Source organism: Centropristis striata, chromosome 14 (genome assembly GCF_030273125.1).
Source record: "Centropristis striata isolate RG_2023a ecotype Rhode Island chromosome 14, C.striata_1.0, whole genome shotgun sequence".
NCBI lineage: Eukaryota > Metazoa > Chordata > Actinopteri > Perciformes > Serranidae > Centropristis > Centropristis striata.
Genome location: NC_081530.1, coordinates 20,188,798 through 20,211,924, shown reverse-complemented (window position 1 = coordinate 20,211,924; position 23,127 = coordinate 20,188,798). Strand labels below are relative to the sequence as shown.

Genomic DNA, 23,127 nt, shown 5'->3' with positions numbered 1-23,127 from the left:
TCCTTCTCCACCGATTTGTCCAAGTTAGCGTCGCTCCTGGAGAACAAACTTTTCAGAGACCTCATGGATGAACTCTTCGCCATCTCTTCTGAATGTCCCCCCGAGGGCAGAGCCGAACTGGCGGGCAGTTCACACGATCACAACTTCTTTTCCGCTGATGATCGATAGGTTCACTAAAAGCTGACGGAAAAAAGTCGCGATGTTGGAAACACGGATGACACTTGTTGACAGATGACAGCTGCTCCGGCTGCTGCCTCATTTTCTGCCTGCAGTATGCAGAGCTCAGGTGTAGCGACACGCCCCGCAGGAGCTACACCCATCAGATCCAGACAGCCTCCCTGTGACACTCGAGGCACCATGTTATGCTATTTAAAAAAAGCGCCCCAATTTGCGTTACCTGCCTGGTTTATTCACTTTGCATGCACTCATGCCCGAACTGAACTTCTCTCTAGTTTGCTTTTATGAAAAAGAGCCATTCCGCTGAATTTATGCCATTTTCGACCCCTAGACATTAGCCTTAATGCATAAAAATATCTGTATAAAATATTATAATATTAACCAAAGTGCCCTGCTTGCAATCTCAAGATACAGTATGCAAAACCTTAATAAAAAACTACATAGAACAGTGAAAAAACAGGGTTTTAGCCCATCCCCACTCACTACCACTACACTTTACTATAATAAATAATGAGTAAAATCCTTTAGAAATATATATCTTTTGATTATTGCGTGGGATACACATTTTAGCCATGTCCTCAGGTTTTTATTCGGTCTAGTTACACTGACAGATCCCCCCACAGACTTTGGAGAAGTCCACAAGTCACATGATCACCAGGAAGTATCATTTGAGTCCCCATAAGGCCATGGGAGAGCCCAAAAAGTAACTTCTCTCACTCTATTCTCTGTATTTTTTTAATCATATTGTCAGCATGCATCATCCTCAAGGTACAGTCATGTTGCAGAAGTTATTTCTTAGAAGTTTGTTCCTGTACGTTTAGCTTTGATATCATGTAACTGTGTTTCATGTGTTTACTCATGCTATGCTAAAACATCAGGCCTGTTATTTAAATTAACCATCATCCATTAAGATAAAATGGCCTAGGACTATCACACATTTTGAGTGGTTAAATGTGTGTGCATTAGACTGTTCGAGTGCTGGAAAAGAAAAAATAAAGAATGAGGTTTCATTTTTAAATGTTACAGCATGCAAATGGCACAGATTCAGCAGAATGGCCCTAGAATGTCCAAGTTTTCCTGCTTTCCTATATTTATTAAATCACATATAGATATGGTTTGTCTGTCTGACTAAACACAAGTAGGGCAATAAGACTGTGACTTTATTGATCTTGCAAACTGATTATGCCATATTTTATAAATAAGAGATAATTATTCGCTGCATTTGCAAGGTCATAAAGTGGAAACGTTCAGGTTTAGGCCTAAACATAATTAGTTCAAATCATAGTTCTTGTACATATTATTATTATTGTTATTATTATAATAATAATAATGATAATAATAATAATAATAATTATTATTATTATTAATAATAATAATAATGATAATAATAATAATAATAATAATAACAATAATGATAATGAATACCCTTCTGAGCCTAATTTGATAGCCATTTACACAGAACAATCTATACAATAGGTATCCTATATAGCCAGCAGTTATGAAATATCTCCACACTATCCTCCACTGTGTCACAATGATTAAACAGCACCATCTTGTGGTCTTTATGCAGGTTACAACCTGATTCCAAGACTGATGAGTGGGCACAGAACTACTCCCTGTGCACACATTTGCATGCATCTAACTTACTCTGCCTCACGATGGCGCTACCAGCTTGTTCAAAAGTAAAGATGCCAAACTGCTGCATGACAAAGTCAGTTCCAGTGTGTGCTCCTTATTTGATAAGAATGTGACAAGTATGAACTGACTGATGCAATAAACTGTAAAATGTTGTCATTTTCACAATTGGAAACTAAAATTGGCTTTTTTCTGTAACAGTAGCCGCCCACGTTGGTTCCACTGCTTATCATGAGGAGATAACGAGAGATAAGAGACTGTTTCCAGACAAATCTAACATGATCTAATTTTTTATGGGGGTAATTAAAGTGAAATCATAGTATTGCTCAACTACCTCCAGGAACACAGTAGATAAACACTAAAGTCTCAAAACATGTTTACTGTTATGTATGAACTTAACAGTGAAACAATTTCAAACCATTTCCTTGTAATTGCTATGAGCTCATGTCTGATGCTCTGATGCATTAATTTCATACAAATAAAAATGAATAATAAATTATTCAATAATATATATATTCTAATTTATTAATTATTATTTTTAATGTAATGTTTTTTGTTATTTTAATTATATATTTTTAAATTGCACAACTTATATTCTATTATATTTAAATACATATGGCATTATATGTGAAGTACATTTTTTATATTTTGTAATTAAAGTTTGCAGTAGGGTTACTTTTCAAAACATTTCACTCTCAAGCATTCCTAGCGCAGAAAACTGATCTTAACTAAAGTAAACTGACTGAATATGGTGATATAAACTAACATTTATTATCTTGATATGCTAAACCTTTAGACCCATTAATTGCTCCGGTGTTACAGTGCCCCACACCCATGTATATGGCCTTTACAGCTGACTAAAAAAAAAACTGCAACCGAAAGTCAAACACTGAAATTGTTGAACTTTATGATGAAGGGATGGACCCTGAGGATACACCAGTAAAGAAGTAAACCTCCTGAAGAAATAGATTGTAATCTGTCTTGTTAACATCTGTGGGTAGTGTAAGACTGAAAGCCAAGATTGGCATCAGATCATACTGTCTATGTCACCTTTAACACACCCACACACACACAAACACTCTATCTATCTATCTCTCTTTCTATTGAAATAAAAGAGAAAGTAATTTGATGCTCATCACTGTTTTATGGGACATATTTGACCAGGATCTGACACACGTTGCTTCCAAATAACAGGGCAAGAGTGCAATAGAAGGCTTGGCTACACGCAAGAACGCAGCTCCTCTTTCAACTGTTTGTTCTCTTGATTTATTACCACAGAACTACGCACCAAGTTTGCCAATTGGAGAGTCATATTTTTCTTATGAATCCATTACTAACAGAGCAAATTTATGTAATACAATTACTATAATTGATAGAATTACTAGAAATGTATTTACATTTTGCTGTAATATTTTTTTCTTACTGGTGGTTATTCTTGGGACAGAGACTAGAGAAACAAGTCACTCGGTCTGGAAAAACATCCGTATAAAACATAAAAACAAAATGCAAATGATTTGGAAATATTTTGCAACAACAGAATACAGTACAAAGAAAATATCTCATGTCCAAATTGAAAATTCATTCTTCATTCTGATTTTATTTACCTCTTCACACATTGTCAAAACTGTATTGGAATCAAGGTTGTATGTTAAATATGTTTAGTAGGATGAGGATTTAAACACTTTAAATTACTTAAATGTTTGTTTAAGCGTCCTTTGTTCTTTTTTAATATATATGTTACATTAATAATTTGTTTCTTAAAGTTTTAAGTTGATTTATCTTAACAAGTATAGTAACCAAAGGTAGCTAAAGTCTAATTTTAATACATGTATTGTATGACATGCAGCACAATACAGGGCATTCTATGCTGCCTTATGCACAAATCACTGGATAGATAGGTGCTGGTTAAGTTAAAAAAAAAATCACAGCAAAAGAGCCAAATGTGTAGAAATCTCACGAATTAAACTTTTTGGCTGATAGATATGTCAACACAAGGAACCTGTGATACAATTTGTTGTTTGTTCAGTGAAGGAGAAATAGACAATAAATACATGAACGGGAGTTACTTATACTTATAAGTAGCGGATGGAGATGACACACATGTTCTCTTCACAATGTGTCAACGTTTTAAAGTAACAGGTCATAACATAGTGTGATGAAATCTCAGAATGTATGGATCTGTCAAAAGTAGGTGCGCCATACTGCACATATGATGCAACTTCTGAGTTTTTTCTGTTGCAGGAAAGCTGACCTACAATAGAAGTACAGAACCATGGACAAAGACTGGTAAAATATGATACTTGAAGATTTTTGCTCAAAATGTCATAGTCAGTTTGTGGATGAATGAATAGCCCAGATGAGAACAACTTTTTTGCAAAGTAAAACTGCTGCTGGGCAAAAAGGTAGCAATGGCCTCTGTGAAAAGGGGGTTTCTTTTGCTCTTCTTATTGACACTGATTTATGTAAAAAGAAAGTATATGTTAAACATGGTCATGAGAGCTTGAAAGTAAGTTGGCATTGAAAATAAAATGACTAAATACTATTTCCTCCTTTCCTTCCAAAGAACTCTTAGGTGCTTTTGTTTCGTGCATAAACACGTTGTCTCAAACACTGAATCACTTCGGTCAGTTAGACCATAATTTATTTTTGAGAGGATCAGACCAGACAATGCTTGTACATTTCCTGGTAACTTAATGCCAATGACACACTGATCTGTCGGGAACTGGTGAGTGTCACTTGCACAAATTCAATCTAATTAACAAAAACTTTTTCAGTATTCGCTTTTTATCAGTTGGACATCAGGCCATTCACCAGAAACAGTGAGGTCAAGGTAGCATCCATTATTTGTTAACAGCAGAGTACAGGGGTCAGAGTTCAGTATTGATGCTGCTCCATTGGGTAGTGGTTGCTTCTTGGGAGTAAGGCAAGTTTATTTATACAGCACGTTTTAGCAACAAGACGGTTTAAAGTGCATTTAAATATAATTGAAAAAAGTCATTAAAGCAAAAGCAAAGAGAATGGGGTGGGAGGTGGGGGGTGGGGGGGGGGGGGGGTAGAACGGGCTGAAAGAGAGATAAATAGGTCTAAAAACAAGAATAAGAATAACAATGCAGTGCAGGAAATTATTAATTTAGTGAATGAATCAAAGGCAGCAGCGAACAGTGAAGTCTGGTTTTAAAAGAATTGAGAGTCACAGTTTTCTGTGAACTGAACGCTTCCATTCCATGTTTAGTTGGATGGAAATCAGACCTCTTCCAGATGAGGGCATGAAAAGTGAAAGCAGGACTGATTGGGTTGTTGTTAGACTGATGTGATACACTCAAATAATTGAAACAGTCCACCGGTACTTTTCTGCACGGTGAGTGAGTAACACTTGAGGTTATCTGGGTGTACTTTGCCCAGCAGGCACACTGTTCTTTGGAAATCGAAAAGAAAGTCGATTTCCAGATGGCCATGCCAAGCTCAAGATGATTCTTCTAAAGAAACTACTAATGACACCCCACTGTACCTTTCCACAGAGAAACTGGAAAATTCTCATGCATTCCCTCCTGCAAGTCAGATATATTGAGTTTTAAGAGGAAAAAGCTTTTTGCATGCATGACACAACAAGATGAGATAGTGACTTCCCTGGAAATTTCCATCAATGCGCAGTAATGTGTACAGAAAGAAACTTCCTTGTAATCAAACAGTTAGATGGGCAGCATGAAGCATGCAAATGTTCCCGTCCCTTACCAGTAACCTGATCATAAACTCTTGAAGAGATACCTGAGAATATGTCTTGACATTCATTTGGTTGAGGTTTATTACAACCATTGCTTTTTTGCTGATCTCTTTCATTGTCTGCTGTCAACCACCCGATGTGGCAAGTTAAACACAGGGTTCATGTGTTAAGATTACTCTATGGCTGGTTGGTTTTAAAGAACAAGTTTCATGTCATAGAGCAACAAATCAAAACAGGATGTCCGCTTCACATGCGTCCTGTCCCCCCTGCAGTTGACAGCAGGGGTTGGACCAAGTCATTGTTTTGCAAGTCTTAGATCTTTACACTCATATGTTACGTCAACTCCCAAGTCATACACTTTAATTGTTTTAGCTCTAGACAGGTCACAATGCACTCTTCACCAAGTAAAATGCATAAAAAGCATGTTATTTGTTCTTTATGGTTCTCTCCTTCAACTCAATTGGATGTTGTCGGATTGGTTCAAATAAAGTGAATTTGGAGAATTAAGTGTTGGAATGAATGACAAATTGAATTTGTCACTCGTGTCCACACGTCTGGCCAACATTATTGCTAAAGACACTTATGTTAAACAACTGATAATGTTCTATATTAATTTGGTTCTGTCCAATTTTGATCTCTTTTAATATATATATATATATATATATATATATATATATATATATATATATATATATGAGTATTTCTCTCCTAGGTTATTAAGAATATACTAGGTAGAGGTGGGGGAAAAAATCGATACAGCTTGGATCGAAATATTTTGCGTGGCAATATTATATTGATTCATGGCCGCCAAGTATTGATATTTAGCGTGCCGGCGGGACATCAATATTTTTGCTGGGGTTTTTTTGGAGGCCGTAGCAGGCTCACTTTTAGGAATGTACTGGAGATACTGGTCTCAAGCTAGGCTTTTTTATGTTTCATTTAAAAAATTCAGAGTGGTGAAGCTTAATGTTGAGGAAAGGTTGATAAAATGCTGCAGTTGTTGTCGTCCATACATGTTTGATATCAGTTCAGTTCAGTTTGACTGAATACTTTGTTGGTCCGTCTGTGGGTTTGACTCTCATTGTGGAGAAATAAAAAGACTGAAGTGAGATGAATAGACTGAGAATTTTATCTTATTTGACAAAACAATTCTTGCTTGAATTTGATTTTGTGGACACACATTCTGTTAAACAGTTAAATAGCAACATACTGTATCGCAATACTCACTATATCGAAAAATCGCAATCATATCGTATTGTGACACAGGATAAAATCATATCTTGGGGCCTCTGATTCACACCTCTAATACTAGGACCACTGTATGAGGTTAAAAGTGTTTTGTTTTAATTTTTGGTAAATCAGCCAAATTGGTGGCAATTGGACACTGACTTACTTTTTTAAAGTCTCACCACCATATTCAGACTCAGCATTTTTATAACATAACTATTATTTATATCGCAGAAGTTATTTTAATGCATATTAGTTTCCCGCTAAATATTCACATTCAGTTATTGTCAGGTGTAACTGTCTGGTACCTGATCGAATAAATTGACAAAGCTAATGTCAGCTTGCTAAATGTGAAGGTAAAAGACATAATTGGATAAAATGAATACATCTGACCTTACACTTGATTAAAATGGTGTCTTATTACAATGTAAAGTAAGAAGATTGAGAGAAACTGGAGAGATGTCTTCAGGAATTAGTTTTAGTTTGGCAATTATGCTTGTTCTGTCATGTCAACTCGTCTTCACCAGCAGAGCAGAAACAGCGTTTCCATCTCCCGTTTAGCTCATTAACTATTTTTCGAAAAAGACTAAAAACACCTCAAGTGAGCGTAAAAACTGTTATGAACATTTTCGAAAGTTTATTAGAATTGTAGACGACTAGAGACACACAAAAACTACAAATAGACAAATAAAAGATAACACAAAGAACATAAAACCACAGAGAGAGATGTGTAACAACTACAGATACATTCCAAACAAAAACAGGCAACGTTTTAATGAATCTAACCTGCACAAAAAACATATCTCTCCCTGTATACATATATGAAACGGACAGCCAGTTAATCTTAATATGTTGCTAAAATTGTAGTAGTAGGAAGAACTTACACAGGAACTGATTTTCAAAAGCTGATGCAATGTGGGCTTAGTATGAGTATTATGTGCATATGAATGGTCTTAGGTTTCAAAGGATGTGGTGAATAAATGGCACATCTCTTCTGTCTTTATCAGAAAAGCACTCAGGTATTTTACATTTTCTTGAACTCTAACCATAACTTCTTTTATTGCTTACTTGCACAACGAATGAGAATGTGCAGCTGACAGTGCAGCTGGCAACCTGCCAGCAGAAAAGGATTTCCTGTCACCACTGCAGTTTGACTGCTCAGTTTAAAGGTCTGAGGTGCCTTCATTCTGGCCAGTGTCGTGTGGGTGTTTGCTGTGGGGTTCTCCCCCACAGTAGAGATCACAAGAGGAAATACTATAGAATGGGGAGTCGTTGCGTAACGAAAAGAAAAAGAAAGTGGTTAAGACACAGAGGGAGAGGGAGACTGACTGAGAATTACTGTAAAAAGAAAACCATGCTGACAGTAACTTTGCTACAGGTTTTATAGATTGAAAGTGTGTCTCACTGGGGACAAAAATGAAGAAGATAGAATCATATTTTGGGGTTTCATGTTCGTTTAGGTATGCCTGCGCTGCCCGTAAATGCATCACACTGTTTTTGTTTTGAGAAAAGCAGAGGAAATGATTCAGATTTTAATGCCAGTCCAAACAGTAATTACAGCAGGTGTTGAGCTGTGTCACCTATCAGCATCCCTGTTTTAAAAACTACAAATATATTTGACACATTGTCACATTCAGTGATTTTGTAATAAAATATTGGAAGCAGTGTTTTTTCTGAGTTTCATAGGTGACTGAATAGTTTCATTTCCTGTATTTTCTAGGAAAGAGGCTGATAAGTGAACCAATAAGGGAAATGTTGCTTGGGACTTCCTAGAGTTCATTACCAGGCAGAGAGGGGTAGTAAGCAGGATGTTGTAAGGGCGTATGCATTGTTAAACTACTCAGTTTGTCATCATGACTTTTAGTTCATAGAAATAGAGTTTTGCGAGAATTTTCTGTTGCATGCATTTCCAACTACTTGGACATGACGCATCAGTAACGGTATCAGATGAAATGACCAGATAATACGATTAAAATGACCATATAGAAGAGAATAGGATTTTAATGAACATAATTCCTGATACTAACAAACTTCAACAAGCCAACTTAACAACTTAATGACTGTCATCTCCCAAACCTGTGCCTGATGCGGCATTTTGTCCCCGTCACCATGTGGCTTTTTTGTCATTGGCCTGTTTGTGATCTGATAAAAGTATTGGCTTAGAAAGTTCAGATAAAAAGTTTGTACTCAGTAGTGAATGAAGATTATAAAAGTACAAAGTACATTGCATCATTTAATGTTTACTTAAAAGGAAGATTAAATACAGAATTGAAAGTACCCCTGACCTCACAACCCCCCAAAAAGATTTGTAAAGTTGTAAATGGCTACTTAATTAAATGACGATATAGAGAAGACTAAGCTTTACAACCTGTTGTTAAACCCAGAGTTTTCAATTAAGGGAGACATGTTATTGAGGGTCGCACAGGTCGAATTGTCAACAGAATTGCTACATTTAGCTAACAGCACTAGCATTGATGAACAACTGCAGATGACTGTCACCTCTCAAACCTATGCCTGATGCAACATATTTTCCCCGGTCTCCATGTCGTTGGTTTTCATTGGCCCATTTACAATCTGATAACCTTATTAGCAAAATCACATTTTGGGGGTTTCATGTTCGTTTGGGTATGCCTGTGCTACCCGTAAATACATAACACTGTTTTTGTTTTGATAAAAGCAGAGGAAACGATTCAGATTTTTACATCTACTAATGCCGTGTCTGAGGAAAAAGGTGCTCTTGGGGCAATAATCTGTGACTTTGATCAAAGAGGACACCCAACCTCAGAGCGGTTCCCACAATGATATTCTATTCTATAAATAAACTCAAATCTGAAACTGACGCAAGTGTTGAAGAATCAAAACAGGTGATACAGCTCAACACCTGCTGTAATTACTGTCAGCGTGTGTTTTTCGTACATCCCTCTATTTAGAAACTGCACAGATACTTGACAATGGCAGTGATAAAACAGGAGAACGCTATCAGCAGTGTGTTTTTTCAGAGTTTCATTGTCGACTGACTAGTTTCATTTCCTCTATTTTCTAGGAAAGAGCCTGATAAGTGAACCAATCAGGGAAATCTAGCGTGGGACTTCCTATAGTTCATTACCAGCAATAGAGGGGTAGTAAGCAGGATGTTGTAAGGGTGCACACATTGTGTTACTGCCTACAATACACAGGCCAACTCAGTATGTCATTAAGACTTTTAGTTCATCGAAAGAGAGTTTTGTTAGAATTTCCACTTGCGTGCATTTCTGGCTACTTTGACATGACACAACAGTAACTGTTTCAAATCCAACCTGGTCTCACAGAAATCTGCCACGGATTTCGCTTAACTTAAAATCCGTGGAATAGCCACGGAATCGCTCAAATTTCCGTGAAACTGACACGGATTTTGCTACAATGCAAGTTAATGACAGTCATATCCCGTGGCTATTGGTTTGTTCCAAGTCACGTGACTTTCAAGGTCCCAGCAGTCAGAACAAAAAACATGGCGGACAGTTCTCTCATTTTTAATGAAAAATCAATATTTTGACTTAGTTTCTGCATAAAAATGGATTTTGATCACATTTCTAGCGAGAAATATATGTTTTATTTTCTAAATCTTCACTCAGTGAATGTGCATAATCACTTTGTGGTGAAGATCTCGCCAGAAAAATATGACTGTCATTAACTTGCATTGTAGCGAAATCCGTGTCAGTTTCACGGAAATTTGAGCGATTCCGTGGCTATTCCACGGATTTTGAGTTAAGCGAAATCCGTGGCTGTTTCACGGATTTCTGTGAGACCATGTTGTTCAAATCAAATGACCAGGTAATAAGATTAAAATGACCTAAGAAGAAGAGACTAGAAGAGACTAAGCTTTTGATGAAAATAATTCCTGCGACACTAACAAACTGTCACAAGCCGACTTAACGACCTAATAGCCTTCATCAGCCAAACCAATGCCTGATGGGCATTTTTTTTCCTGTCTCCATTTTTCTCACTTTTTTTTTCATTGGTCTGTTTTACTCTCTCTTTATATATTTATTTGTAAACAGTGGTGCGTAACAGTTTTTAAAAGGACAGTTCGGCGGCTCTGGCTCAGTTCGTAGTTCGATCCCTGACCATGACAAGTATGTTTGCTCCTGATGCTGCGTTCATCGGTGTCTGAATGAATTCCTGATGGTGGCAGGTGGCACTGTTTAGGGTGGCCTCAGCCACCAGTATGAATGTGTTTGTGAATGGATGAATGAGCACCATTTGTAGTGTAAAGCGCTTTGAGTGGCAAAGACTAGAAAGGCACTATATAATTGCAGTCCATATACAGGAGCATCTCAATACATTAGAATATGATGGAAAAGTCAATTTCCAGTAGTTCAAGTCAAATAGCCCCAACCAAGTATTGAGTGCATAATATAGATGGACATACTTTTCAGAGGGCCAACATTTCTATATTAAATATACTGTTTAAAATTGGTCTTTTGTAAAATATATATTTTTTGAGACACTGAATTTTAGGTCTTCAATAAATGTAAGCCATAATTATAATTAGAAGAAATTAAATAAATTAATACAGAGATGAAAGGTGGTTGGACAGAAAGGTCTGAAGAGCTGGTTCTGTGGTTGGAGCCAGGTTGGACACACTGGAGGAGGTGGTGGAGAGATGACCTGTCAAGATGTTGGAGGACATCCAGAAATACCCGGATCATCCGCTACACAAAACCTTTATGGACCAAAAAAACAGCAGTGGACGGCTCCTTTTTCTCTGTTGCAGGACGGAGAGATAAAAAAGATCCTTCGCTCCTACAGCCATCAGGCTGTTTCATTCTAACAGAGATTCCACGAGACTAACTGAATTTCTCCTCGTCGGATAAATAAAGCAATTTTGATTTGATTTGATTGATTTGATGAAATGTTTCATTCTGTGTGTAATGTGTTATTTCCACTATTTGAATTGAATTACTGACATAAATAATCTTTTCTATGATATTCTTATTTATTGAGATCCACCTGTAGTTCACCCCAATATCAAAAATACATCATTATTTTCCCTGTAGTGCTATTTAATAATCTAGACTGTTTTGGAGTTGCTGAGGTATCAATGTATTTTCCTGTTTAAATATGAAGCCATGTTGTGTTGTGAAAAGGATGACATGAAAGCATAACTAGCAGCTTCCTCATCGCGGTCGTATTGAAGGTGATTAGTGATCCTCATTAACAGTTTTGTGTGATATTTTATGAAATACGAGTATTCTATTGGGTTAGGAAAAGGTCTCACGATCACATCAGAGTAGAAAGTCAATTTCCCCCTCGCCGATGAAAAGTGCTTCATTGATCATGTGTTTTCAGAAATTATTTCTCTTTTGCCCTCCCAGTTGCTTATTTATTTTGCATGAACACAGACGCAAAACACAAGATATATAGAAACAATATCTTTAATATGCTACATTATGCAAATATAAAAGTATCATCAAAATATTCTCTCACATATAAATTCTGAACATCTCATAATCAACCTGTTTCCAAAAATAAACTACATAGACAAACATAATGTACAAAAGAAGAAGCGCTACAAAAACGATAGAAGAAGAAGTACATCACTGACTCTGTCGTACAATTTAAGAACAGTACCTGTCTGCTGGTTTTGGTTAACACCCAAAAGCACACAAAGCTAGTTATTCCAGTGCTAAGTGAGAAAAATAATAAGAATGTTCAAAAATGGTTCTCCCGTGTTGCTTATGCGGTTGTCAAAAACATTTACAGTAAAGCTTTGCATGTAAGCAATATCTGAAATATTAGAATCCAGTAAAAAGCTACAGAGAGTTCCAGTTTCTCAGCATTAAGTTTTGACATAACAATGCAGCAGTTAGAAAGAATAAAAGCTATTTTCTCATGCATATTTTAGTGTGATACCATGATCACATTGAATATGTAGTTTTCTTTCTTTTGGTGGCATTTGGTATTCACAGTGTGTCTACTTTGAAATCGGCTGTGAAAAGTTGATGGATAATCAAGAAAAAGATGAATAATGCATTTTCTGAACCTCTTTCTTAGAATGAGTTGAATAATGACCCAAAAACATTGCTACACATTCATGTTCTTTGATTGTAATTTTGGCAATTGCTTATTGACACACAGTTTCAAGAAACCTGATTTTCCCTTTTATTTTAATAATAAATAAATAAAATAGTTGCAAACAGTTGAAGAGCAGGAAGGCCGTTTGTGCCAACACTGTGCCCCGTCGTTCACATATACTTCCACTCGTCGTACACATGCACCCAGAAGCTCAAACACGCTGTCACACAAAGTAAAACAATACACAACATAACAAGTGAAGACTCATTCACGGGTTTGTGCCACATTATTGTTCCTGAGTCCATTCGTGGGTTTCCTAAGAGATCAAAACTCCATGGAAATGTCAACACATAGAGAAAAAAAAACACTAACAGAAAAACAAACTATGATACAACTAAATAAATATAAATGGAATTTCAAAATAAAAGTAATAAGTTAAAGCACAAAAAAGCAAACACTTCTCTACCTGAGTGAAAAGAGTTTTAAATAATTCACAGTTTGACAACATCCTCCTCCATTTTCATTTTTTAAACTGAGTTTTGGGAGGAAGTACAATCACTGATTACCCTCGCCCAGTCTTTGGAATGCTCTTCTTTTGGTGCTGCGCTCATTGGATTATGAAAGTTTATGCTCCCTTTACTGCCCTTCGTGGACTTTAAGGGGAGTTCTATTTGGCGACATCTGTTTTCTTCTTGGATGGTTTGTCCTTTTTATATTTCCCCCCTCTTTCAATTCCTTCTCACTGTCCTTCTGTCTTCACTGTTGGCCTTTGGTGGAGATGAACAACGCTGGCCCTCTCCTGATAGGTCAGTGGAGAGCTGTGGTGCGACGTTGGTGTAGCTGATTGGGCCGTGGCCATTGCTGGTGCGTTAATAGCCGCTGTCAGAGCTTTCAGCAGCGTGGTGGCCTCCTTCTGGTCTTCCTTCCCCTCGCCTTCCAAGGTACGAGCCAACCAGCGCTCCACCGCTTCCTCCACCTGCAGCGCCGATGCCGCCTCTGTGAGCATGTCCGCCTCTTGGCTGGCGTCAAACCTCTCCACCATCTGTTTCATGTGTGCGTTGACGGGTGCGTTGGAGTTGGCCAGGCAGCAGCTGCACTGGTGGATGCGGAGGGAGAAGCGGTGGAAGAAGGCCTGGGTGCAGAGCTGGCAGCGGTACGGCCGGTCTCGGCTGCTGTGGAGGCGGCGGTGCAGTTTGAGGTGGATGTACTGGGTGAACTTGGTGCTGCACAGCTTGCACTGGTAAGGTTTCTCCCCAGAGTGGAGGCGCAGGTGTGTTTTCAAGTTGCTGGTGCTGCTGAAGCGTTTGTGACACACCTGAAAAGCATGAAGTGAAAGGTTTCTATGAGCAACACTCACATGACTGATTATTCACACCCTAAGAAAACAGTTGGATTGTGTTTTGGATTATTCTGGAAAGACTGAGCCACACAGTTTAGTGTCATGTTGAGGTCATAACAGGGTTGACCATGTTATTCCAGTACTGTGAGGCACACAGGCCGGTTTTAAAACAACAAGGACTGTTTTTCTTTCTTTGTAAGACCAGTTCTATCCTCTCAACACTCCCACAGAGTCACACTACTAAACAATTACATAACAAACGTAGGTAATGGCTTATTCAAAATCCAAAATCAAACACACGCTCCCTTACCAGAAGCTTATGTGAGTCAGCATGCATTCACGTGTATTGTGTATACAGTGTGTGTGTCTTTCACGCTTGATTGTACAAAGACGTCACAGTGATTGTAAGAAGCTTGCAGAGAGAAAAGAGAAAACTCAAACTTAGAATATGAATTTTTTTAACATACCTGACATTCATGTGGCTTCTCTCCCGTGTGGACCAGGTGATGTTTCTGGAGGTGTGCCAGCTGAGTGAAGCTCTTTTTGCATAAGTTACACTGGAATGGTCTCTCACCACTGTGCACTCGGAGATGGACCTGCAGATCATGCAAAAAAAGTAATGAGCACTGGTGTCAAATGCTGTCTAAAACTGGGATGTATTATATTAAATTGATAGCACGAGAGATGAACTAAAGCAGTTACCTTGAGGTTCGACAGCTGTCCAAAAGTCTTTGAGCAGATATTACATTCATACTTGATCTTGCCGTTCTGCTTCTGCAGTGGGTAGGGCAGGGATTTGTGGCCAGGGCCGTTGCGCGTCGCTGTGTTGCTTTTGATCGGCATCAGGCTTAGATTCATGGCTTCATCGCACCCAGAGGGAGTCTGCTCGATGGACTGATGCTGATGGCTGTCGGGCTTGGGGAGAGGGGAGAGTTCTGGGGTGGCTGGGGCGCCTCGTGGTGGCGACACATTTGGTTTGAGTTCTTTCAGACCTCCGTGTGAAGAAGGAGGGTAGGGGAGGGACACTGGCAGCAGGTTAGGTGGGCCGATGGGTGGATACGGGACTCCGTCTGTGCCCAGATAGTTGCTGTATCGGAGGGGTCCTCTTGAAGGCAGCATCCCAGGGAAGGGAGGGGAGTATGAGGGCAGGAGGAGGCGAGGGTAGTGTGGGGCGTAGGGAGGAAGGAGCGGGTAATTAGGCTGGAGGGGTCTGGATTGGGGGTAGATGGGGTAAGATGAAACGCTCTCCCTGTAGAGACCGTGGAGGTGAAGAGGGAGATTTCGGTGCTGGGATGGGAGCACAGCATGAGGATCTTGTAAATACGGGTGGTTTAAGCCCAGACTTGGCTCTCTGTGTTCAGGCTTAGGGGAAGGAATGGTCCCCTGGTTTTCTGGATCTCTGTCGTTCTCCTCCTTCTCAACCTTTTTGCTGAAGTCCATGATCTGGTCGTCGGGCGTGTCAGGCGGAGTGTCTCTTTCCAACATCTCCACATCAATCTTCTCCTCTCCGTCTTCATCCCTCTCTTCTTTCACCTCCTCCTTTGTTCTTTCTGTCAGCCATGTCTGCTGAGGTAGATGCTGCTTGGTGTACTCCTGCTCGTTGTCTTCATCAGAACTCATGTATTCTGTAAATTAATAAAAATTAAAATTGAGTACTGTCACAAGATTTGATGAGTAAATAACAGAACAGAAAAAAACTCCTTATAATATCTAATTATAGATGGATAAAATGTCTCACACACATCCACCCACAGAAGGCACTCCCACTTATTGTAAATGATAGTAGTTTCAGTCTAACTTTGAGCCGTAAATCATACAGTATAGGTTTCTGTTTGTCAATCGTGGTAGTGATTTTAATGTGGGAGGACATGTTGGTTGTAATGTGTGTGGGAGACCATGTGTCATGTCGCAGTTGAATGGCAGGTTTCATTTGCGAAACCTTTTCTTGGTAGAGCTGTCTTACTCGCCACAAGAAAATGTGAAACATCCCTCCTTTTTTTCCTTCTCTTTTTTTTCTCTCATTACTGTATACCATATGCTGTGTTTCATGCATCATGTTCATTATGTGAAGTGCATTCAGGATCATTTAAAGGGCTAAACTAGTGTACAATTGATTTGTGCTTTGAGTTATCATTGACGATTCTCCAAAATGTAATCTTAAAAGAAGCCACTGGTTTCCTTTCTCCTTTAGCTAAAAATTAGTTTGCAAAGACTCAAGCAGTGCACTTGTTTTTACATTTTCTCTGTGTTACATTACAGATCCATAGTAATGCCTTTGGAAAGCTCAAACTGATTCAAAGTGTCCTCTGGCTTTGTGCATTCAAGCTCCGCGTTACCGAAAGCTTTACCAACCAACTCCTGAGCTGCCAAACTAGATTGCATTCAATATCAGAAAACCAAACCCGGGAGACAAACATTAATCATGCCTGAATTTTAACTATAGGTGAAAGCTTTTAAGATCCTAATAGTTGATTAAACAAGGTAATGATACTGCCTTATAATTAGTCACCAAGATAAATGGCAATGCATCTGGTGTATCCAGTTACTGTGAGTCATCCGACTTTGTGGCAGCAGACAATCATTCAGGATGATCACGGTATGACTTTCCGTTCTACTAATAGCTGAAAAGAGATGACTCACAAAGGTACTTTGACCGGGCATAACTCCCATTTGATTTCTCCACTCTCCCTTAAAATCCCACGTCATTTACCACATCTCATAAAATACTGAGATTTGTTTGGTTTATGTGAGGGCTCTCTACGGTAAACCAGACAGAAAGAAAATGGCTTCAAACCAACTATCTTTACGGTTGGTAAAATATAACATCACAGGAAAGAGGAATAATGTCTTTATTCATCTTGAAATGATAGAATTTCACTGATAATAGATATCATCTCCTGACGCAGACTGTGTGCTACGTGTTTAGTCATAGTCACAGATCTAAATCTGTTATTCTGTCTGATCCAGAGCAAAAAAATAGCATGGATTTTTGTGTGTCATTGTGCTGCCTCACCATCAAATCAGCTGATAATCAGCAGGCTTCACTCTTTCTCACTAAATCATTCCACAGCACTGCAAGGTCTAAAAAACTCCCCTTACATCAACCATTTAAATTTGCATACTTTAGCTCTGTTCTTTCCTGTGCCTCAAGACATTTGTTCATGCCTATGGAATAACCAACATCACATCCTGACAGAGAGCTGGAAAAGCTTCTCCTCCTGCTACACTCACTTTGTTTGATGTCGACCTGCTGGCCGCAGAGCCTCTGGGCAAACTCCTGGCTGTACCACACCAGCAGCTCCTGGTTGGGCTCCACTGGTCGGATGGTGTAGAAGTAGATGTCCCGGCCGTTCTGGCAGGCCACCAGGTTCTGTTCGGCCAGAGAGCGGGCCGGGTTGACGTAACGCATCCAGTTGCTCCTGTGGACGTCATAGCCATCAACAAAGTTTTGAAGCTGCCCACCGCTGTAAATCTGCAAGAGAAGAAGACAATTAAAGCATGCACTAAGCTGCTGTATTTGTGCAATAGAATGAGCTTTAGTAGTGTATTAAAGTATTCTAAATTGAATATAATAATTGGTTAAATTAAGGGCACTGTAGCATGTAATGCTTCAAATGCTTTGAAATAAACAACATGACAAGTGCTGATTAAAATTCACATAAATCTATAAAAAAAAGTTTAAAAAATAAATAAATAAATCAAGATTATATAGAAAACAGTGAGAATAATCACCTCTGCCATGTACAGTTTAATATCCTTCAGTTATCAGTTACAGTATATTTTGCTCCTTTGGTGTTAACCCTACAGCTCTGCTCTGTGTGTCCTGAGTGTGTGTTAGTTCCTGCGCTGTCTGTACTCTTTAAGTAGGCGTGAGGCATGGGGGGCGTGGCCAGCCACTCTACTGGTTGGATCACGTTTTTTATGGGGAAAAAACTGCAATGGCTTATGAAAACAAACCAGATGTAATTGGTGGCTTTCTGACAGACAGGTGCTGGCAGGCAGCCACAAACACACGCGGAAGCATGCCTTTGGCAGCACGTCCACTCCTTTGTCATGAGATAATAATCACTCCCAGAGAACTGTAAACTTTCACTATTGCACCGTTGCCACACCCCTTGCGCAGGTTTACAGGAAATAAAGCCGGAAGGAAAATACGTAGGATGGCAGCAAAAACTCCTGATAGGAATTGACTCAGCAGAAAAGAAAAATTCCTAAATGACATAAGCTTTGTCTGGATGAGAGAGAGAAAAGAAACATGGGACATGGGGGCGGAAACGCAAGGATTGTGTGACTGTGTGAACAATAGTCCCTTCCTTTGTGTATGTGACACATGTATAGGACAAGTAAAGTGCCAGTAAAACTCTGATGACGGTGTGAGAGTGAATTTACTCTTACGTGCACCAGCATTAAACACTTCCTCTTAAAATTTTGACCAAAAACCACCAGTGCTGTGTGTGTGAAAGCAGTTTCCTCATTGACGTACGGACCTGCCGGTGAAACTTTTGTATCTGAGCAACAGATGTCTCTTTTTTTAATGAATAACAAAGGAAGAAGAAGTCATGTCCCCAGTTGCTCCTTAACTCTTCCCAGAGTATTTTTCTCACAACTAGATTTGAGACGTTTCCGTGTTTGACCATTATCACACTGAGCTGAGTCACACTATTGATGCATAGAGTTGTGTATTTATTGTATATTTATATAATTATTCAGTCTTGTAAATGGGCTACATTTGTATATGTGTATATACATTTCCTTACCCTCCAGAAGTATTTCCTGTTGGCCTGTTTGGGAACATTGTCTTTGGTGTAGATGACTCCTTGCAGAGGGCCAAAGCGAGTCCCCTGAGGAATGTATTCTTTGCTGAACACGCCTGTTACCTGGAAAAAAAGAACAAATACCCCATTATATTTAGAGTTAATCTCCCATTTATGTGGAAAATTACAGAGCAACTCAACACTTTGCCTTCTCCAGGGTCTAAATAGCTCACAAAAGTTAATATTTCTTCAAATCTCTACATAATATAGTACAGAAGTTGTGTTTGTCCATTGTTTATGTCCAGCAGGTTGTTGGCGTGAGTTGCAGTTGTGATGGCTTTGTCATGTTGACCCAGACAGCTCTAGAGCCAGGTTAAAACCCACAAGGTGACACACTTTCGAAACTAAGGAGTTAATCGAATGAAGAGAATTACACTTTCTCTGACCTACTCCACTGATCTCTGACCTGCTGTCCTCATAAATTCCCGACAGAGACACGGAGAGAAAGAAAGCAGTGTCACCTGCTCGTGAATGCTGATCTTTTTATTTATAACCTACGGCAAGGAGTTTATGTTTTTGGTTCAGTTTGTGTTGTTACATGAGAAGCATGTGAACGCACCATTGGCCTTGGTAGAGGTTGGCGCCCTCCAAACGCCATTCTCATTTATGAAATGTTTTAACATTTGCAGTAGAGAACACTAGACTATTATTCTAAAACATTATAAACAAGATAGATTTTCTGCTCACTTGCTAGATAGGTTGCCTTAAAGCCAAAAGCCATGATTTCATGGTCTATAGAATATCTATAGAACAGTTGCAATGTAGAAATGAGTCATACCTTTATCTACTCATTTCCTTGGTAAAGGTGTTCCAAAATGTTTCAAGTAGTAACTTCTCTTGTAGTATCTTTATGACCTACAGAATATGTCGGTATCCATATTGTTGTGCAAAACAGCTTCATGATTCACACTTTCATAGAAAATGCACAGGCTTGGGGTGAACCTTTCTCAAAAGGGACCCAAACACACACACACACACACACACACACGCCATCCGGCAGTAGCATCTGTGGCATACACACTGCCTCCGTGTCTTAAGGAGCTTTGTGTTCAATCCTTAAATACCCCCACCCACCCCCCACCCTCCTTCACCACCCCCCACCCCCCATACATAAACACACACACACTGTCTTCCTTCCATTGAGGAATTGCAACTCAAACTGACCCTGAGAGGATTTCTGTGGTCTCTTGTGTAAAGGTAAAGCTTAAAAAAAGTAAAAATAGATTATCAACAGTTTAAATGATAATCTTGGGATTATTTATCACACGATGAGGGATAGAGTTGGCTTTTTTAAAAATGTGTATAAGCAGTTAATTAGGAGAACAACAGGTCAGTGAGGGCTGCAGTAGAGAGAGAGAGAGTGTGTGTGTGTGTATGTGTGTGTGTGTGTGTGTGTGTGTGTGTGTGTGTGTGTGTGTGTGTCAAGCAGCCGTAGTGGCGTTTGAGGTGATTCCTGGATGCGATGAACCGGTGTGACAGGGACATTGTGCTTTGCTGGCGTTGCGTGACTAACGAATCGCTGTGGCCGCCGCTGCTGCTTAACCGCTCAGTTCACCCAGGTTGGATGGGGTGGGGGTGGGGGGTGTAGTGAAGAACGGAAGAAAGGAGGATGGGCGTTCTTAAATGGACCCACGCTATCACACTCCTGAACGCCCTCCTTTTCTCCTGCCCCCCCCCAGCCACCCAGTCCCTGGTCTTTTCTTAACCCTCTCGAAATAGCTTGTGTGCCTGCCAGGCCTCAACCTGGCGGACGCACGAGCTGCCTGGCCGGCTGCCTGTCCCCAACGAAAGTTAATCATCTGGTTTTAACCTAAATCCCCCCAACACACCCTCCTCTCCCCAGCTTCTCCCCCTCCTATCCATCCCCATGCGCTGCCTCTCTCCCAGCTCACTGGCACCCGTTTCTGACGCCCCATCTGCCACGTGCCCCCTTCACCCTTCTTTGCATTTCCTGGCACGCTTCAGAATAAAAAAAATGGGAGGAAAAAAGTGTGAAGTTTAGTTACGAGGAATCAGAAGATAAGAGGAGCCAACACTCCTCCTGGTAGCCAAACAGATGGCAAAAGGATAATGAAATGTTATCAGTGTACAGTTTGGCAACATTCTCAGTTTTCATCCAGACTCGTTAGATTTGACTCATGTTCCAAAATGAAACACACAAACCACACGCTCACCTGTGTGAAAAATCCCTTCCCCTTGAGGCTTCCTGATAACTGTGTGAACTCTGCCTTACATTTAAGGTCACACAGTTATGCACACAGTCCCACAAACCCACACAAAGGAGTGGCTGTGTTTTATGATCATCACAGGAAATTCATTTCCCAGCTTTAGCTTTAGCATGTCATGAAAAAAGACTTTCATGACAACATCTTTAGGAAGGGAAACTACTAAATGGACAAGTGCCAGTTTAAGCGAAGCAGATTACTGGCAAGCTTGTGAGTGTGTTCTCGTGCTTGTCTCATTTCTTATCTGATATCTGTTTGACTCGCTAATCACATAAGCGCACACATACATGAGCGCCTATTTCTTCTCGTAAGTGTTTGATGTGAATATAAGATAAAATTGTATTAAAATGACATTTTTACAATTATGAATAAACAGATAGCACTGCTGCACAGAAACACGAGCAAATGGCAAAATCAAGTTTGGCTACATCAAGTGTGAGCGTGCAAAGTGTCTGTGAGATGTGTTAAAACAAGATGGGGATTTGAAATTAGCTCTCAAAGTGATTTTTATCACCTTATTTTGCATGTTTTTTCTTCCCCCCAGCAGTAAAAGCCGCACAGAGAGGAGGAAGAGATGAGAGTTGAGAACCAGAGAAGAGGAACGACAGAAAGAGGAAGGGGACAGTAAAGTGAACCGCAAGTTGAGCGTTAAGATCAACTACAAAACAAGTGAGTGTGACATCTTTCTCTCTCTCTCTCTTCCTTTTTTAATAGTCTGTCTAGTTAGAGTACATGTTCCCTTTTAAAACCTTGCTCGGCGACATGACTGCAATGCTATACAGTGGCAAGTCCAGGCAAGTACCGGATGTTAATGCACAGCGAGCCAAACAGTCAGCTGACTAAAATAGCTCAGGGGCTTGTGTTTTCTCTCTCTGACTCACCTGAGTGGGAGAGTGTGTAAGAGGTAAATAGGACAGGTAGGGTTGTAAAGAAGAAAAAAACAGATGAGGGACGTCATGAGGCGATAAAATCACCCGATCCCTGACCTCTTACTCCGTGTGTGCATGTTTATGTCTTGAGTAAGAGTGCCAGCATGTAGTATTATACACAAGTGGAAAGAAGCTACACAATGGCTGAAACTTTAGGGTGACATCATTTAGTTAAGGTGGCCAGAAGACATAAAAAGGCCCCTGACCTCAAGCTGCCAGTGGCCCCACACACACACACACACACACACACGCTGTTCACTCCACTGTATGCAAAGATCTCATTAGTCATCAGATCTTTTGTTCCACGTAAGGCAATGCAGATGGCCCAACAGAATATTATGTAACACAGAATTAATATTTTGAAGTGTAAAGCTTTAATCTGACCATTCATCCAGGATCACAACAAACTTAAAGGACTGTTAAAAATTGTTATAATAGAATATGAGCCTTTTCACAATCTGCTGTAACATCAATGGGCTGACTGGTTGCCAACATATGGTGTTGGTATCTCTTTATCTCATGGATAAACAATCTGAAGGAGTCGAATTGTTCCTACCTCATTCTCTGTGCTGTATTCGAAGGTGAGGTTGCGTGGGATGGAAGTCATGGCTTTGGGCAGGCTGAAGCTGGGGTCCGACACCTGGTCCGGCACAATGTACGTGCAGTTCAGGACAAAGTCCACCTCCCTCCACCCGCTCATGTCTCCCGTTGTGCTTTCCAGCTTCATCTTGATGAAACAGACTGTAGGCGATAGATGCAGGCTTTGGATCTTGAGTTTGGTTTTGGTTGTGTTTTGGTTTCAGTTGCTTTGGTATATAAGTACTTTGGTTTGTTTGGGTAGGTCCCTTGTCTTAGGTACGCTGGTTAAAGCTCAAGTTCTGGGAAAGGAAGAGAGAAAGAAGATTTTAGTGACACAGAAATTAGCTGCATTAAGATGAGGCAAGTTTTGATTTCCTTTCTTTGACATCTTCAGCGACTGCAAACTCGCTACAGAGAGTGACTCATT

At 39.7% G+C, this 23,127-nt stretch overlaps 1 protein-coding gene across 1 annotated transcript; it reads right to left on the bottom strand.

Moving 5' to 3' along the window:
* Positions 1 to 13,553: 13,553 nt before the first annotated feature.
* On the bottom strand, positions 13,554 to 22,848 carry prdm1b (PR domain containing 1b, with ZNF domain). Its single transcript, XM_059350558.1, has 6 exons — positions 22,678 to 22,848; positions 18,911 to 19,030; positions 17,385 to 17,625; positions 14,856 to 15,778; positions 14,621 to 14,749; positions 13,554 to 14,129 (listed from the first exon to the last, which is right to left on the bottom strand). The coding sequence occupies exons 1-6, from the start codon at positions 22,846 to 22,848 to the stop codon at positions 13,554 to 13,556; spliced, it is 2,160 nt and encodes a 719-aa protein (XP_059206541.1).
* Between the last annotated feature and the right edge of the window lie 279 nt (positions 22,849 to 23,127).

Bases quoted from the DNA above. Each gene is read 5' to 3' on its own strand.
- prdm1b (XM_059350558.1), bottom strand. From the start codon at position 22,848: ATGAAGCTGGAAAGCACAACGGGAGACATGAGCGGGTGGAGGGAGGTG. The intron at 14,750-14,855 runs GTAACTGCTTTA...CATGATCTGCAG, and splicing joins GACAGCTGTCGAACCTCAAG to GTCCATCTCCGAGTGCACAG. The intron at 14,130-14,620 runs GTATGTTAAAAA...CATGCTTTTCAG, and splicing joins AGAAGCCACATGAATGTCAG to GTGTGTCACAAACGCTTCAG.